At 38.5% G+C, this 19,477-nt stretch overlaps 1 protein-coding gene across 13 annotated transcripts in view; it reads left to right on the top strand.

Moving 5' to 3' along the window:
• Window positions 1-19,477, top strand: part of CNOT4 (CCR4-NOT transcription complex subunit 4) — a 55,377-nt gene that overhangs the window by 20,949 nt on the left and 14,951 nt on the right. For 4 of the 13 annotated variants that reach the window (XM_083462757.1, XM_083462755.1, XM_083462761.1 and 1 more), the window contains exons 5-11: window positions 1,290-1,391; window positions 1,611-1,736; window positions 3,588-3,712; window positions 6,601-6,756; window positions 11,316-11,373; window positions 11,637-11,886; window positions 12,885-13,382. In XM_083462757.1, the coding sequence (XP_083318883.1) occupies window positions 1,290-1,391; window positions 1,611-1,736; window positions 3,588-3,712; window positions 6,601-6,756; window positions 11,316-11,373; window positions 11,637-11,886; window positions 12,885-13,382 (1,315 nt within the window). Of the gene's footprint in view, window positions 1-1,289; window positions 1,392-1,610; window positions 1,737-3,587; window positions 3,722-6,600; window positions 6,757-11,315; window positions 11,374-11,636; window positions 11,887-12,884; window positions 13,383-19,477 lie in introns of all 13 variants that reach the window. The other 9 variants (XM_083462754.1, XM_083462760.1, XM_083462762.1 and 6 more) reach the window with 3 other exon arrangements.

Raw genomic sequence — 19,477 nt, 5'->3', positions numbered from 1 at the left:
TTTGTACACCCCTGTTCAGGAATGTAGTTGCATTCTAACTTGGAGCACCCCATGATTTACTATAGCTGTTTTGCTGGTGCAGAAGCTGATATACTCGAAATATGTTATAGTTTTTCACTAAATAGAAAGATTGTATTGACTTCTGGGTGTGCATTGTACCTTGGTGAAGATTTTTAATTATACAGTGGTGCCCCGCAAGACGAAAAACTCGCTAGACGAAAGGGTTTTGCGGTTTTTGAGCTGCTTCGCAAGACGAATTTCCCTATGGGCTTCCTTCGCAAGACGAAAACGTCTTGCAAGTTTGTTTCCTTTTTCTTAACACCGTTAATACAGATGCGACTTGACTTCGAGGAGCAACTCATAGAACGCGGTGTGGTAGCCTTTTTTGAGGTTTTTGGTGATTTTTGAAGCTTTTCCAAAACTTTTCCGACACCGTGCTTCGCCAGACAAAAAATTCGCTAGACAAAAAAACTCGCGGAATGAATTAATTTCGTCTTGCGAGGCACCACTGTACCCTAATCTGGGTGATATGCTATTGTCATACTAATGAAAAAAGTAATTCCTATTTCAAAGTATATGTTACTTTTCCATTCAAGTTTGTTAGTAGGAAAGGGATATGTTACTTGGAATACTTAAGTTTTTAGAAGTTGGCTTCAAAATGGGTAGAGGAGCAAAGAGCAGGCAAAAAGTTAACATAATTGTAAAGAAAGAAGGGAATCCAAATGCATGGTATGGATTTTGGAGTAAAGCTGTTGTAGCCTTGTTGCTATGAATATCAGTGTACAGAGTTGGGAAACCATCAATTCAAACCTAACTTCAGGAAGCCCAACCTTGTATGGCATATAGTTGCTTCATTCTACAGATTTTACTCATATGTTCTGAAGAAACGAACATAGTTTCCTCACTCTGAAGCAAGGAACATAGTTTTTTTTAATTTAGGTTTTGCATTCCTGTTGTAGCAGACATTGCCTTAGAAGTATTCCTTTGTTTTTGTTTTATGGATAGGAGTGCCTCTTAAAATGGTGCTTGCCAGGTGGAGTATTTAGAAGTACTTCTATGACAAAATATGTTTTAAATTTGCTGTCCGATTAGTCACAGGCACTTCTGTAATCTGTTTAAACTGATTATCCAAATATTGCAGTAAAAATTACTACTGTACTCTTGCAAATGAATCCTTTGCCGAGGGCTTCTTATGTATTAAGTACTTCAGAATTTTGTGAAGTTCAGTGCTGCATTATAGGATGACTAATAAACTGACCTATGCACATACACTTTTTTTAATTATCTAGGGTCCAAGTGCAAGTGCATATGTAACTTACATCCGGTCAGAAGATGCACTCAGAGCCATACAGTGTGTCAATAATGTGGTAGTAGATGGAAGAACACTTAAGGTAATATGAATGTGTGTGTGTAACTATAACTATGAATGTGTGTGTTTGTAACTATATAAGAATAAGGGTGTGTGTGTGTGTGTGTGTCACGTAATGGCAAATATCTATCAGTACATGTAACTGAGCACCATGATACCAGGAGTTGGATTCTAAAACAGGCTTACTTCTAAAGTATATAGTTTGTTGTCCTTTATAGTTAATGTCTCGTTTCCCCCCCAGGCATCTTTAGGTACCACAAAATATTGCAGTTACTTTTTGAAGAATATGCAGTGTCCTAAACCAGACTGTATGTATCTACATGAATTAGGGGATGAAGCAGCCAGTTTTACAAAAGAAGAGATGCAGGTATGTGTGTTGCAACCTATACCATGAAATATTACTCTAAATGCCTCATATTTCTGATCTGAGCCAGTAAATCAGAATTGAAACTACAGTTTCGATTTAAGAATGTGGTTTAGAGAAACCACGATCGAAGTATTTAAGCCAACACAATGAAGTTGGCTTAAGTATTTAAGCATACATGCATCATTTTATCTGTATGCCACCTTTCCATAGTTAAAACAATGCTCAAGGGGGCTTCCAACGTGAAAACAATTACATAGTTACAAATATAACAAAAGTAGTCATAAACAGTAAATAAAACATATCAGGAAGTGCACAACCAAATAAAACAATTTCCACCTTAAATCATAATAAGCTCTAAAAATAAAGATACAAAAATTAATATCAACAAGAGCAACAACACCACCACCACACACACACACACACACACACACACACACACCCCATTCTGCAACCTAAGGGTCTGTTCAGCAGCTTCAGCTTTTGTAACTGGAGTCAGTCAGGGCCCCAACTTCCCAGGCCAGGTGGAAAAGGCCTGCAGTGCAGGAAGCAGGTCTTCCAGGTCTCACAGCCAAGATGGTCCCTGCTTGACCATGGCAGCCTGACAGTTGTTCAGCCAGGATATTTATGTCTGGTTTGACTGTCTTCTCTGCTCCTTCTTTTTGAAATGGAGATAATGCCCAGGGCTGGATTGAGAGGAAATATAAAGACTTTGAAGCATTCTTGCTGCAGATTTGAAGTTCTATAAACTGAGCTGAGAATAAAAGGTAGCAGTTATGTATTATATGGGATGCAGGTGGCGCTGTAGGTTAAACCACAGAGCCTAGGACTTGCCGATCAGAAGGTCGGCGGTTCGAATCCCTGCAATGGGGTGAGCTCCCGTTGCTCGGTCCCTGCTCCTGCCAACCTAGCAGTTCGAAAGCATGTCAAAGTGCAAGTAGATAAATAGGTACCACTCCAGCAGGAAGGTAAATGACATTTCCGTGTGCTGCTCTGGTTCGCTAGAAGCGGCTTAGTCATGCTGGCCACATGACCCGGAAGCTGTACGCCGGCTCCCTTGGCCAATAAAGCGAGTTGAGCGCCGCAGCCCCAGAGTTGGTCACGACTGGACCTAATGGTCAGGGGTCCCTTTACCTTTACCTATGTATTTTATAAATATAATATAATAGTAAATCTCCCACATGATCATCTAAAGGCAATGGATAATCAAAGCAGAAAATTAAAAACAAAAAACCCTACATTTAAAAGAAAACTGAAAGCAGTACAAATTAGAAACTCATCGCAGAGATTCATTTATCCATCTGGATAAATGAACAAAAATGTCTACAATAGTTATCTAAAGTGCAGATAGTGGGTGCTTGTTGTACCTCAACAGGAATGCTATTCTGCAGAACAAGGGCCAGAACTCCGAACTCTGATCAACCCCAATAAGTATGGGCAGTGGTCAGGGATGATGTGAAATGTGGCCCCCAAGTTACCTCTCCTTCCTTTAACTTATCACTCTGCACCTTCTGAGCACATTACCTAAGAAACTGAAATGGGCATTGTGGGGTACACCTATGAAATGTAATCATTACTATCAATTGTTCTGAGGTTACCTTTCAGTGAAATTAGAAAGGTCTTAACCAGCTTGCAGTAAACTCCCTTACGCAGCAATGAATTTACATTCTTACAAAAGAGGCCAAAATAGTTGTCATAGTCTTGTGATTTGGTGGGACGTGGACTAGGCTAGCTTAAAATAACCAAGCTTCTCTTATTTGAACATGAGAAATGAAATTTTGATGTAAAGAAGATTTCTCTGCGAATTACCAGGTTGACAGAGTTGCATTATTTTATAAATTTTTTCTACCCCAGGCTGGTAAGCATCAAGAATATGAACAGAAGTTACTCCAGGAATTATACAAGTTAAACCCCAACTTCCTCCAGCTGTCTTCAAATGCAGTTGACAAGAACAAGAACAAAGTGACTTCACTACAGAGGTATGATGTGTAAGTAAAGGTTCTCTGCGTGTGCTCTTTAATTTTCATCAAACTTCCCCCTTTACCCTCTTTCTAAGCACTCTGCTTCACTGCCTTACTGCTTAAGCCAGCACACTTGACATCTTACTTCCTTTGCATCATTATACAGATGTATGCAGCATTTTCAAACAACTGTTTCAGCAGATGTTCGCATCAGTGCATCATTTACAATTGTAAAATAGTATGGTTTGGTGTGAAATAGCAGGGCATGTCATTAAACTGGAAATACAAAATACAAGATTTACTCATTTTAAATACAACACAACATTACTATGAATGTGTGAGTCCACCTTGCCTTTAGAAGGTGAGAATGCCACAAAGGACTCATCTGAAAGACAAAGTTAGTGTAAAATGTTCTGACTCATTGCAACTTATTAGATGTTTGTTGTAATACGTTGGCTGCTAATATGTAGGGTGCAGACTTTGACAGAGTAACATAGATTTATATGTCTGTTTAATGAAAGGTTGCTGAGGGGTTTTTGACCTAGTACCTATCTATTCCAAGTAACAATTTTAAGTGGTTGTCTATTTCTGTAAAATCTTACATTACTTAATAGCAGAAACACCATTAATATTTAGAATATGACATAAGGTTTGTGCTTGCAAGATACTTCTTGAGTTTGAATGGTAGTCAGACTGCTATTACCTCTGGTTTAGCCTCTTCAACTATTAATAAGGGAAACCTAAATGAATGGGAAAATCTATTTGTGAATGAACACCTGAACTTTGTGATCATGGCAAATGATTGGAGAACAAGAATTTGCACTCTCTTTAGATCCTTCTTAATGGGGATCCTTTTCCAATAAGATTTCAAGAGCAACCTTGCTCAGGATCCTAAACAATTTTTCCAGTGCCAAATCTTAGCGGATCAGCATTGCCTCTTAAAGGAAAAGACAAATCTTGTATTAAGGAAAGTTGATACTTTGACTCTGGGCAGAACATCAGATCAGTTGTGCAAGCCTCTCATATGGATAATGATACCTTCTTACTCTCTTGGCTGTTGTATTAGTGTGAGCTTTGCGAGAGAAATACTGTTTCTTCAAGAGCATCAAAAGAAATAAACCAAACATGCAAGAGTCAAGTCATGTTTTCTCACAGTGTGGTCTGACCTGATGGAGTCACATCATAAGGCAAGAAGACAATGTCTTTAGAAATGGCTATAAATTTGGCTCTGTCCAGTCTCTGCAGTAAGAATTTTTCAAGAACTTAATTACCATTCTTACAAAAAAGCCCAAGGTAGATTGGGTATGCATGACCATTCTATCTGGACCGTAAAACAAAGTAGAAATAAGCTTACTTCCTACTGGTTCATTCTGAATTGTCTGTGCTGTCTCAGCAGTCTTACATCTCCAGTGATTTATTTTATAAGATCCCAGTAAGCTTGAAAGCTGAAGAAACTGAAAAAATGTTAGGTTCTTGCTATCCTCTTGTCATCTGTTTTGATGTTTTTTGCCACCCTTTGCTGTGAATCTAAGTTCTTAAGCATAGAGTTCAGCTTTGTTCCTGAAACAAGTGTCATCTAAGTGGCAAATAAGTTGGTTCTGCGTTCAAAACAGAAAATGCATCTGCTGTATACTTCATGAAGATTTTTCTTTCATGATTTCTTTATTATTATTTTTTCTGCTCAAACTTAACTTCCATTGGTCCATAGAAAAGGCTGTGATTCCCACTGCTTTCTGATTTCATACAGTTCTTGTGGGCAGTAACTTGAAATGCTGACAGAGAAGTAGCCAGTTTGTGAGTTCACTCATCAGTTACCAGCATTCAAATCTGGAAGAGATGTAGACAAGCAACTTTTATGTGGGTGTAAACTTTAGAACATGGTAGGCAAGCAGATAAGAATTACATGGCAGACTAATTTTCAACTTGATAAATGGAACTGACAGTGCCATATTTAACTTCTTGTAGTGTCTGCTTTATGGAACCAATCCAGAAATGCATGGAAAGATGAGGAATCAATATAAAAATTGAAAATGCAATCAATTTTTGTTAGTTAGATCAGTGATGCTTGGTTTTAAAAAGCAGGGTGTGTCTGTTCCACATTCATTTTGAGAACTCATAAATTTATTGCATTTCAAGGAATGAATGGCAAGACAAGATACACATTTTGAAAAGAGCACAGGTCTCTAAACAATCATTATAAGTTACTTTTCTAAATATCCTTCATTCCTTCCTGGGATGGTGATTTCAAAAATAGGGTGAAACTGAAGGACTAATTAGGAGAAAGAAACATTTATAATTATGTTGATGATAAATATTAATATTTATTTGCATATACATACAAAACCCAGCAGGGAATGTCTGTTTAAAGATGTGATTCCCTGCTTCAGTTTACCTTTATTCATCCTCTCAAATAATTTTACATACCAAAAGAACCTTATTTAGTGATCAATGCTTATATTAGCCTGAGTTTTGAAACTTTGGGAATAAATACTTGAAACGAGACAAATTGGGTAACTTAGAACTTACCAGCACTGGTACAGTGATATTTCAGAAGTGTATAATGCCAGTCACATGGGGAAAATCCTCAAGGACAAAGCATGGATATAGCATATGAAGGGTAGGGGTAACATTACTCATAAAGCTGGAGAATGTTGGGATGAAAGAACAGTTTAAGGACCACATGTCTTGGTGGGATTCACCTAATTAAAAAACAACTATAAGTGTAAACAGCCTGCCTGGTGCAAGAAAACAGTTTCTTTCTACAGTCTTAGCAGACACTAACTTTTCTGTTGAAGACCTCCATATTCCTCTGCACAGTATATGGCATGAGGAATAATTTCCCCAGTGTTTCACTATTAAGATTTTCTACATAACTTGAACTCTCTTTTACTTTCACCTCTTTCCAGACCCAACAGTAATAACAAAGATGCCTGGCCATCATTACAGAGTTCAAGTAAATCAGTCAACGGCTTAACTATGGAACACAGGAAAACGCCTCCTATTTTAGAAAATGGCACAGACTCAGAACACATGACTCCAGATGGTCCAGATTCAGATTTCGGGTAATTGTGCTGCCTTTTATACTTTAGTTAGCTTTCTTTCTCTCTCACTGATGTGGAGGGATGATTCTCTAGCCTCTGTCAAGAGAGCTGGGTTCAAGTTAAAATGGTTGGCCTGAACCACTAGGTGATGCCTAGGTGGGGGGGACTGCACATTATTTTGCAATGGGCAGTTTGTTCAGGAGAAGTCTGTGTCTAGGCCAGAAGATAATTTTTAAAGGTAAGGGTTGTGGAAAAGGCAAGGCATTTTGAAACAAGTTTCCTTCTGCGTCTGTGTTCTAGCAAACCACGTACCTCACTTCAGCAAACAATTTTTAATGTTCTTTAAGAGAAAAAGTTGCTTAGTAGGAACTCTGATCTTTTAGGTAAGAGTCATTTAGTTAATTGTCTTGAATACTCTGATCTCAGTTGGCAGATCTAAGCACATTACACACTTCACCCAGGCATTTTGTTAAGCAAGTATGGCACTGGATTGAGATCCATCAGCTTTCCCCTCCGTTTAGACTACTAAGACTACTTGAATTTGTGTTTAATACTGCAATATGTCCCTTGCATCATTGTGGGGCTTTTAACAAGTTGGATTCAAAATGCAAGTCGTATAGCACAGTTGCATAGCACAGCATATTATGCTTTTTGAATTGGGAATACTGATGTGTACTGTTGCAGTGTGGAAACCGCTTTCTTATGCTCTAGCTTCCCACCTGTAATAGGTTGAGGTGGGGGAAAGTGGCCATATAAGTTGCCTGACTCCATTGTTTCTTGTTCTAGTGTTAATGAGGAACCAGAACACAGGAGGTTACTTCCATGTTGCACCAGTAATGTATGAGCTGGGTCTAAGAAGCTTATTAGGAAATAGGGTAACTCACTGAATACCTTGTATTCTTGCTCTAACATTGACCTAATATTTCAGACTTCATCACTAGAAATCATTGCAGACACCAGCACTTTTGGAAATAGAATGTCAATAGAAGAGCTTTCCTATTTAGAAAAACATCCCATTACCTAATTTTGAAGCTGTCCTGCTGAGAAGAAAGTGATCTGCTTTAGATATTCCATTGTGGATTACCATAGCACTATTGAAATATTGTAGTAATGCTTTATATGAAGCTAAGCATCTCTTAGGCTCTTTTTTAGTTATGAGCCTGAAAAAATCATCTGAAAATGTTCTACACATCTGTAGTACTGGTTCAGCTGACCGGGATCCAAAAGTCCACACAATGAATAGGACTTTCTCATCTTTCCCCACTACTGTCTCATCTTCCTCCACCACCATCTCACAACCACTCCTGAAGGTTAGAAAACATTTCAGAGCAAGATTTAACATGGTACAAAAGGACTACAGTTGAAATTAAAAATTGGCAACCTTTCCTCCGAGAGCTTTTTACTCTTACCTTAAGAATCGTTTGGTTCCAGCCTTCGCCTGTGGCTAGTCTTATGCCTAAAATGGGCTGATTTGCTACTTTTGAAACCATATTCAGTGCTTCCTCTAAGTGGATCATAGGTCTAATCCAGATATCAAGGTTTTCAGAGGCATGCTATCACAGACTTAACAGGAACTCAAGCCTATTTATTTGTAAAGGGGTTTTGAACATCTGGTAACTTCTATGAAACAGCTGTGTTTCTGGCCGCAGGACTGAAAGACTGCAATATTTCTAATAATGAGAAAAGAATTAAAAATAATTAAGTTTTGTGTTTGAATAATTAATTTAAAAGTTTCAGTTCATTATGAGTGTTAAATAGTTTTACACAAAGCAAAAAACAATCCGTTTCACCTAGTTTTGCTCCATTCTTTGCTTAAAAATATATATAGTGTTGAGTGGGCTGAAACAATGTAATATACACATTTATACGTTTCCCTCTTTGCCTGTGGACTTAAGATAATTCAACAGATATTGAAAGAGTCGTGTTCTGCCAAAACCTCTAAAATGTAGGTTATAGCTGGAGTATAGTGGTCGTTTGATTTTTGAGTTTGTATGACTTAACAAACATAAATTCTTTTTAGAATACTTTCTTCTGTTGACTTCCTGCTTCTGTAATTGATTCAGATGAGACTGTATATAGTCTTGGTTATCCAGTCCTATATCATCCACAGACATGTGAAAACAGACATATGTCTATGTGCTTAGAATTAGACTTTATTGTAGGAAGAGTTTGGGAATGACCAGTATAGCTTTGAATAGATCACTAAATTCAGGGTCACACCTCACAAGTATCAATCTTAAAAGCAGGAAGTGATTCTGCTCATTTACACTCAGTAGCTGAGATAAAATCAGCAAATGATTTACTTACCTGCTTGACGCTCCCTCTTTTTTCTTTGTTCCCTTTTAAACTGTTAGGATTACTTTGTCATTCAGTTGCATAAGGAATTAGGGTGTCTGCAGCCAGAGCACTTTGCACAAAGGACTGGAGGCTGCAAAGTGTACCATATGCAGGAGATTGGATAGAGCAAGTGTGGGAATATGCACTTGTGGCAAAACTAACATGTTTGAGAAAAAAGGAAAGGAAATTGGTCTTGTTTTGTCAAATATTGTAATTTATTCAAATGCCTTTGCTTAACACTCTTACGTTTTAGGGTGTTTGAAATTATTATGTTTAGTGTAGAAAAAGAAAATATATTTATTGTTTTATATATGACTATTTTAATAGATGCTCACTTGGTTGACATCTTAATTGAGCTATCCAGTTTGACCCCAAGATCTCCTTCCTGATCAGTCACAACCAGTTTGGACCCCATAAGTGTACATGTAAAGTTAGGGGTTTTTGCTCCACTATGCATCACTTTACACTTGCTCACATCAAACTACATTTCCCATTTTAATGCCCATTCACCTAGTTTCAATATACCTTTTTGGATCTCCTTGCAATTTCTTTTTTTTAAGACTCTGAACAACTTAGTGTCATCAGCAAAACAGGTTACTTCTGTACTTACCCCTAACTCCAGGTCATTTATGAACAAGTTAAAAAGCACTGGTTACAGTACTGATTTTTTCATTCTCTATAGAGGAAGAACCGTCCATTTATTCCTGCTTTCTGTTACTTAACCAGTTGCTCATCCATAAGAGGACCTGTCTTCTTTTCCTATGACTGCTAAACTTGTTCTAGGTTCTTTTGGTGAGAGAATTTATCAAAAGCTTTTTGAGAGTCTTAAGTATGCAATGTCAACTTGGATACCTCTACTTACATGCTTGTTGACACCCTCAAAGAACTTTAATGGGTTGGTGAGACAGGAATACCCTTGTGGAAGCCATGCTGCTTTTGCTTCAGCCTGACTTGCTCTTCTGCATGTTTGGTAATTCAATTTTTAATAATTCTGCCCACTAGTTTTACTAGACTAGATGTTAAGTTAAGCTGCCTATAATGTTCCAAGTCCTAGCTGGATTCTTTTTAAACAATAGATGCTAGCTACATTGAGCAGTTTCCAGTCCTCTAGTATGGAGGCTGATTTTAGGGACAAATTACATATTTATAGTAGAAGATCAGCAATTTCACATTTGAACCACTGAGGAAGCTCCCTTGTGTAACCCAGATGCTTTGGTCATTGGCTGTGAGACGCTTCCAGCCTTAAAGTCACATAGCAGGCAGATATTTTCTGAATATTTGCATTTGTCCATCAGTTGATGTCCAGTGGCTTACTGCAACACCTGCTGGATTTGTCAACAAGATAGTGACAGTATATTATTTTCCAGTAGAACTGCCATATCAGCCAATTCATTTTCTAGTATCTTGCTTTCTTCTAGTGTCTCAAATGTTAGCCTTACTTAATACTGCAGGTTGTGCTAGCATACATTTGCAGCCTGAACCCAGCCAGTGCACCTTCCATCATGCATGCCTGGCCTGATCCCCTTCGCTCACTTAGCTTTTGACAGCACCTGATCTGGTATCTCTCCTTGTCCTGCTGTCACCATTCCTTCAACTCATCTTTTCATGGTTTTTGTAATTGCTGATCTTATTCCAAGTTTTGTCTTGTCCTTTCCTGGCTCTTCCTGTTGCTCTGCTGTTCTGATTTTGGGTGAGTGGATGCATGAGCGGCTGGAGCTTCAATTTTGTCTCCTGTTGTGTTTAAGTGAGAGGTTGTGACAGCATTCCTATTGTCTTGAAACTGAAGCAGTGCAAAGGAGAAGTGAGCTTTTCTGCTGTGGTGAATAGTTTTATTGGTTCATTCACTTTCTATTTTACTTTTATTCCTTTTGCCTCTTCTCTTTCTTTCATGTCTCTCCTCTCTTTACAACTCAGTGTACCGAAATCTAAATTGGGGAGTCCTCTGGGCTCCATCAATCTCAAGTTGAGCACAAAGCTCTTATAAATAGATATGGTTCCTGCTTCATGGACACCAGTTTAATGTCGGGGGCTGATAGTAGGGGCAATAGACAAACTTTGATTGCTATGAGGTTACACTGAGTAACAATGAACAAGCAGAATGTGCAAGATGGAGCTAATCAGCCTGTTGTCAGTTATCTCCATGAACTAGGTTTTCTAAAATTACTTTTTAAATTAATTCCTACAGTTTCAGGCCATCAGGCTGTGTCCTTTACATTTGCCTAATAGTTTTTCTTTCTCTCTAGCACTATCGACAAACCTTCAGATTCTCTCAGTATAGGAAACTGTGATAACTCGCAGCAGGTAAGATTTGAGAACCAGCACTTCTTAACTCTTGTCAACTGCATACCCTTATATTTGCAAAAGGACTATATTGTGTGTTGAAATATTTATTTGCCATAATCTTAAATATACCTTCCTGCCTATCAGCTGCATAAGATGGTTGCTTGATTAAAACTTTATACTAGCTGTAAAAACACATGCTATTTGGAAATGACCAAATGGTTGTTAAAAGGAGAAACTGTTTTTACTATACGATTGTAAAACTGTGTTCTTTTTCTTTTTAGATATCAAATAGTGACACACCTTCACCACCACCCGGCTTATCAAAATCCAATTCAGTCATCCCCATCAGTTCATCCAATCACAGTGCACGGTCTCCCTTTGAAGGGGCTATAACAGAGTCACAGTCTCTCTTCTCGGACAACTTCCGGCACCCCAACCCTATTCCAAGTGGACTCCCTCCATTTCCCAGCTCCCCACAGACTTCAAATGACTGGCCGATGGCACCAGAGCCACAGAGCCTCTTCACATCAGGTATAGTATTAGTTAGACAACCCATGCACACAATAGCTTGAAATAATATCTTCAGGCTCTTGTATTTACTTACAGTTTAGCATGAACTTGATTGTGCTGCTCAGTACTGCTCCAGTTTAAAGAACTTTTGAATATGTCACATTATTTTGTAAAGTGCTTTACCTTTTTCATAGATGGTGGAAATGTAGATTCAAAATAAAGATTCAGAATAAATAAAGAAAACCTTACATAAATCATACTTTGTGCTTGTATGCATATGGTCATTGATGCTAATGAGCAATGAGATCAATAAGAATATTTTGCTTAAAATTACAAGTGGTGAGACATTTTCATTAGTAACTGAATAGTGCTTCTCAATCAAGTTGCTTCATGTAGGACATCTCTAGAATTATCTAGCCTCTAGTAAGGAATATATGCAGTGGAAAGAGTGGCTTCTTATATTTAAAAAATGAAGTTCTACTGTAATGTGTTGCAGAAGGTGGATGGGAAATTCATAGGGTTGGGTCTTGAAAACCATGAGGTGCTTCTGCCAGATTTTTCAGCAACTTCCCTAGTAGGCCCACACAGCCTCCACCTCAATTTTCTGAAGGGGCTTGTTAGCTTTGGGAGCAGCTTTTCAGGTGAGACAGAAATGTGAAAATCCCAAGTAGAGGATCAGTTTAGAACTACAGGGAAGAAAAATGCAAAGAAAAAGAAAGTTGCTTTCTTGGTAACTGTACACCACTAGAACATAAAGGATATTGTGAGCTTTAATCTAAAAACCAGTTGCCCCTAGAATAGGATTCCCCAATCTGTTTCTCTCCAGATATTTTGGACTACAACTCTCAGGACCAATGGGAATTATAATCCAAAACACCTGGAGGGTACCAGGCTGGGGGAAACTGCCTTAGAAATGAGAATAGCCAATTATTGGAAAGGGAAATGGGTCGGTATTTTGGCTCACATTAAGCTGGGGGAAATGCAACTTTGTCTTTAATAACCTGTTTTAAATCCCACAGAAACCATCCCAGTATCCTCGTCTACAGACTGGCAAGCGGCGTTTGGATTTGGTTCTTCCAAACAGCAAGAAGATGACTTGGGGTTTGATCCCTTTGATATCACCCGCAAAGCCTTAGCAGACCTGATCGAGAAGGAACTGTCGGTCCAAGACCAACCCTCCCTCTCGCCCACGTCTCTCCAGAACCCTTCCCCACACACTACAACCGCCAAAGGGTCAGGCTCTGGATTTCTGCATCCTGCTGCGCCCGCAAATGCCAACTCTCTCAATAGCACATTTTCAGTCTTGCCACAGAGGTTCCCGCAATTTCAACAGCATCGAGCAGTTTACAACTCCTTCAGTTTTCCAGGCCAAGCCGCTCGCTATCCTTGGATGGCCTTCCCACGCAATAACATCATGCACTTGAACCACACAGCAAACCCCCCTTCAAATAGTAATTTCTTGGACTTAAACCTCCCACCACAACACAGCACAGGTCTAGGAGGGATCCCTATAGCAGGTAAGTGCGCTGAGAAAGCACCAGTGAGCCTTGTTCATGCCTTCAGCTTCTCTAAATCATAGTAGCGAGAAGGGGTTGATGGTATTTGGTACTGGAATTGATAATGGAACTACCATGATGGAAATGTGTTTTGATGCATTTTGGAAATGAAATGTTTAGCTTGGAATTTAGCCTTATATTGAGCTTTATAAGGAAAGTGGAGTATCGTATGTCCAATCATCCTTATTTCAAAAGTGATTTTATGATTCACATTGACAGTCTTGATCATGCTGTGGAGTTGATCTTTATTTAAAATATATAGTTTACTTAATTGCATAAGTAGATTACATTTTAACTTTTTTAAAAAAATAAATTCTTCAGTCCTGGTTCATGATGCTTGGCGTATATGGCAGGAAAAAGCTATTTTTATTTTATTTTTTGAAGTATTTGTATACTGCTTTCATACAATATATATTCCAGGGTACTTGCACTTTCCAAAGTCAGCAGAATGGATAACTCAGTTACAGTGATTAAAATTCAGTTTCCTCTTCACTCAAATCTCTTTTAAAAATAGTTTAAAATGCCTGAGAGAATAAAAGTGCCCCAACCGGATGTCTGAAAAACAACAGTGTAGGCACCAGATGAACTTCACTGGGAAGGGAATTTATCAACCAGCGTGCTGCTAGTGCAATAGCCATATCTTTTCTCTGCATTGCCATTTGAACTCTATCATCTTCAATTGTATCTGAAATCTTACATTGATGAGCCAGTAAATTTAAAATTGTGCAAAAAATATTCTTTATGATCCCGTATATGAAGCCATCTGACACCTATACCATTCACTTTAATCCCTTGCCCTTCATTTTTGTAACATTTCACTCCAGCTGGCATTATTGTTTCCCGCTGGAAGAGAGTGTACTTCGTAGCTGACACACACAAGACTTTGTGGCATAGCAAGCATCACTTCATGATAATACCTTTTGGAATTTTAGAGCAAACTTCAAGTAACCTGTTCCTTCCATCATAACTTGCAGTGGTCTTCTCCTTGGGATGTTTTGGGTTTACATCTTTAAACAGTGTGGATAGTATTGTTCAGTAATAGCACATTTTTATTTATGTAAACTAGTTTTCCTGTGCTTTATTTTTCTTGGCTACTGTTACAATTATTGTTTTTTTCTATTCTTATTATGATTCACTTAAAACATTTATATGCCATCCATTTCTTACTGATAGTGACTACTTATGTTAGTATTTTGGGAATCCAGAGGATTTGCAGCTTATCATAAAATCTGTAACATGGTCGCAACACCTGTCTCTTTATTCTGGTTACAAAAGCATTTCTTTGGCACTTTAGTCTTAGCTTTGGCTCTGGCTTAGATATATAGTTTGAAAATGGAAAAAGCTAGTAATTATGTCAGGATATAAAAACACGCAGAGAAGCATTTCAGATTCTCCATGTGACCCAGAAAAGATGTCCGCTAAGGGCCCTCCCATTCATATTCCATTAGATAAAAGGGGCCATCACTGAACTTAACAATCAGCTGTGTTAGTGTGGAAGTGATGTGTGAATGTGTGAAGTCTCTGAACTCTGGCCTAGCCTGAAAAATCCATTTCCTGCTCTTCAGTAGAAGAGAACTCTAGAGCGGTGGTTCTCAAAGGGTGTGGCACATCACACTGGTGTGGCCAGAGAAGATGGCAAGGGTTGCAGGAAGATTCAAGGGCAATCAAAGAAACACTTAACCATTTCAGTGTAGTATCGTGGAGTATAGTATCATTTATTTATTTATTTATTTGCAGAATATGGATAGATACCTTTTCAAAATCAAGCACTGCCAGGAGTTGTTTCTTTTTGTTCTCCAATTTATTTCTTATCAATAAAAAAAATCAGTGCGCTGTGAGCAAATTTTTATTTTGAAAGTTGTGGTCCTGAGAAAAAAGTTTGAGAACAATGAGTCAAAACCACCTTCTAAATACGTGGCATATTCTGAAGTAGAGTGTTGTAGTGTAGTTGAATGAAATATGTTTCCTCCCCCTTTGATTTAGTAAACATTATGCTACTTGTAAAATTTGTTTCTTTCACTCCCATGTTTTTCCTTGCAACAACTCTGTGGGCTGAGAAAGACTGGTCAAGTGAGCTTCACAGATGAGTAAGGATTTGAACCTACTGCAATGCTTTGACTACACCACACAAACTCTTTAGGAACTCTGAACACAACCTACAGAAAACAGTGTTTGCTAATTTACTTACTTAAATTCTTAGCCTGTGCTATTCAGAGGCTTGATTCAAAAATAGATCTTTGAAGCTCTTTATTGTAGTAGTGGTCATAGTTGCTTTAGGGATGCTAGAAGACTAAAACAATGCAACTAATATTATGAAGTATAAAGCTTCTGCAGTAAGTTGTACCAGGGACAGGCAAGTTGGTTGTATGGCATAAAAAGCTTGTGCTGAAAAGCATTCATCTCTTTCTGTGTGCATGTGAAAAGTTTATCAAAAAATGAAAAGCCTGGGATTTCCAATTAAGTGTCGTAAGTGTAGTAATTGCTAAGTCAACTTGGAGGTTGTGACTAGTTACCATTCCTTGCTAGGTTATGGATATTTTGATGTTGAAATCATTGTCTCTAATGAGCGTTCTAGCAGCTTTCAATATCTTAACTTTCTGCATATTGTATTAACCTTCCCCTTGACTCTCTTGAAGAAATGTCTTGGCTTTATGATGTATGTGCCTATTAGTTTTCCATTTATGCGCCCCATTTTAGGAGAAGATGTCCTTAAATAATTATGTCATCTCTGACAGAGCTGCTACCTTTCTGAGGCATAATATGCATGAAATATTTTTTGCTTTGCCCTTCTCCTGAATTTCACACCTTTCTTATTGGATGAAAAATCTTTATTGGCTTTTAGATTGGTCTTTGAGGTACTTACTTTTTTAACTAAACTGTATATTTTATTTACAAATGGTGGACATCAGGCTTCACTGGCTTAGCCATCAATGTGAGAAAGCTATCTTCAGATAGTTTAACAAATATTTTAGTAATTATTGACTTCTTTTTAAATCATAGGAACAGTATTTCCCAGTGGAAATACTGTTTTCAGCAGTGTTAAACTTGGTTACAAGGCCAAATACACTGAATACGTTATCTAAATTAAGTCATAATATAATTAGGAGTTGCAAGAGTTTTTTATATTAGTGGGGATTTTACCTGCTAATTCAGGGTCAATATGCAGAAAGAAGGAATTTTTTTGAATTTGCTGTTGAATTTTATGTTGGCGAGTTGCATAGTATGTGCTAGTGAACTCTCAATGTTGTTACATTACATATTAATGTTATTTATTAAAAATATTTATATACCACTCACATGCAAAATTTCAGTGCCGTGTACAGCAGGATCTACAAAAGAGATAAAATACAATTAACAGCAATACAGAATAATTGTAAAAATGACTGCCTCATCTTAAAAGTGTAAACCATTGAATAGGACTGGCAACACATAAAAATCTTCAAGAGGTGTCTGAAGCTTAGAAGTGAGGATGCCTGCTACATCTGCTGGAAGAGAATTCTCCAGTGGGGGACCAACAGCACTAGATGCCTAACATCTCATCAAAAGCAGTCGGGCTGTTGAAACATGGGGACAACTAACATCACTCCTCCAGATCTCAATGATCAAACTGGCATATAAGAACTCAGACAGCCCTTAAGGTACTCAGAATCCAAGTTGTTCAGGGCCTTCTATATTAATATAAGAGGCTTGAGCCTTGCCCTGTAACATGGGCAGCCAGTGCAGATATTTTAGCAGTAGTATTACATGTTGCCCACCATCTCTTCCCATCAACTATCTTAGGTGCTGCATTCTGCCCTAGCTGGAGCTTCTGGATCAATCCCAAGGGTGGCCCCACATAGAGTGCATTTCAGTAATCCAGTCCTGAGTGCATGGTCTATGATGGCCAGGTTATCCCCATCCAGATATGGCTGTAGCTGACCAGGTGAAGCTGGTAAAAAGCCCTCCAAGCAAAAAAGGAAACTTAGACTTTGGTTGACAAAGATGTATTCAGCTGTACCTCCAATCTATGTTCCTGCTCCATCAAAGGGAATGCAAACCCTGCCCTCCAGGGACAAAGCAGTGTCTGGTGGAATCCTATTGCATAAGTGCTAGGAGGCCAAAGTCACTCTCCCCCCACTCCCCAGTTCATTTCTGGATTTGACCATGCAGGTAGGAATGAAACCATTGTGATACAATGCCTTTTGATACTCATCCTGCTCAATGGTGTCAAAAGCCATGGAGAGATCTAGTAAGAGTAATAAGGGTCACACTTCCCTGTCCTTCTCTTGATAAAGACCATAAATCAGGACAATTCAGTTTTAGAAGCAGGGGACACAGATTGAAGTGAATCCAGATAATATCATTCAGAAATACTTGGGAGTTGCTCTGCCACAGCCTTTGGCACCACCTTCTCAGAAAATTAGCCCTTTATGTTTCTAGGCTCTTCCAGTGTTGTATCATCATTGACTTTTGTGAAATGTGTGGACTGCTTCAGAAGATAATTAAATGGCATCAGTCTTGCAACTCACCCCTATGGAGCTCCTCATGTAGAATATGATGCGACTTCCTTATTGTTCTTGAGTGCAGCTTTTCTTCCAAAGGAATGACTAAAGGAAGTATTGGGTGTTTTGTTTTGTCAGTTTGTATTATGTATATATATGTACATAGTGTTTTATAGTTCTACCTGTTTTTTAAAATATTCATATGTATAACACATTTGTAGCCCGCTCTTTAGCCGTAAAAGCTCCCAGAGTAACAAGCAAGTCATTTTCTGCCCACAGGCTTACAATCCGAATGATACAACACAAAAGGACAAGGAGGGAATGTGCTGATCACTTTTTAGATGTCAAAGCAACTGGCCAATGTATTTGGTCTCAATGTGTAACTCTTATGTTATTGTGAGCTTGCTTTACTACACTTCAGGGACCTTCAGTGGAATAGCTTGCCTATTAACAGATTAGAAATGAACTTGGTTTCCAGCAATGTCCACTAGAGACATTTTGTTTTTCTGGTTCATATTTTTCAAGCTTCTGTTCTGAGTTCTGACACTTGACTGGAAGCCTTCCTAGTTAACATCTGTTAATAGCCTGGTGGTCATGTTCCAACCTCAGTGTAAGCTACATATATGCAGGGTTGGATGTTTGCAGAAGACATTGCAGCAGGTTATAGCCACAATGTCATTATATGTCATGACCTCTAATAATAGAGGGGATGCTGGCATATCGTTTGGACCTCTAAAGGTGAGCTGGGTCTGTCATGTATTGTCCAGTAAAGTATATGCGCCGGACCTTGCATTCATTTTACATTAGACTATTTATCTCTGTTAATTAGTTCCTTTCCTGTCAAGTTAACACAAGATTATTCTATTCAAAGACTTTGCATTTGCATCTTTAACATATGCGTAGGATCTGAATTTATTGCAAATACAGTGGTGCCCCGCAAGACGAATGCCTCGCAAGACGGAAAACTCGCTAGACGAAAGAGTTTTCCGTTTTGGAGGTGCTTCGCAAAACGAATTTCCTATGGGCTTGCTTCGCAAGACGACAATGCTGGTTTTTTCCCCTCCCCCCCTTTTTATAAGCCGCTAAGCCGCTTATCAGCTGATCCGATCAGCAGATAAGATGCTAAAAGCAGCTAATAGCGCTAATCACAGAACGGATTCTTTTCGTCTTGCGAGGCACCACTGTATTAGATACTCCAGCAGGCTTTCTTGATTTCATTTCCATTGAGGGACCAAGTAGGTAGGGAGAAGGAAAGAACTCCGGTGAAGATGAGGCCCAAGTTCTTACAGAAATATATTTTATTTCCCGTTTTTCTGTATCTTCTCACTATCATCATTTCTGCCAAACTAAAATAAAAGTGAAAATCAGATTATTGTGTTCAAAGAGTCTAAGTAAAATTAAAGCATTAAAATTCTGAGCCGAACAAGAAGAGGGCTTCCCTAGGCACATAGTTTTATCTCTAGTATGATAGTTCATGAGGATCATCACCATCATACCTGTTCATTTTATGACCTTTTGTGTTGATACCTTGTCATGCTCGCTCTTGTCTGTTTCTGCCATTTCTCCATTGCCAGT

Source organism: Podarcis liolepis (genome assembly GCF_965112155.1).
Source record: "Podarcis liolepis genome assembly, chromosome: 10".
NCBI classification, from domain to species: Eukaryota; Metazoa; Chordata; class Lepidosauria; order Squamata; family Lacertidae; genus Podarcis; species Podarcis liolepis.
The sequence above is the reverse complement of the archived record's forward strand: the minus strand, read 5'-3'. Positions and strand labels throughout refer to the sequence as shown.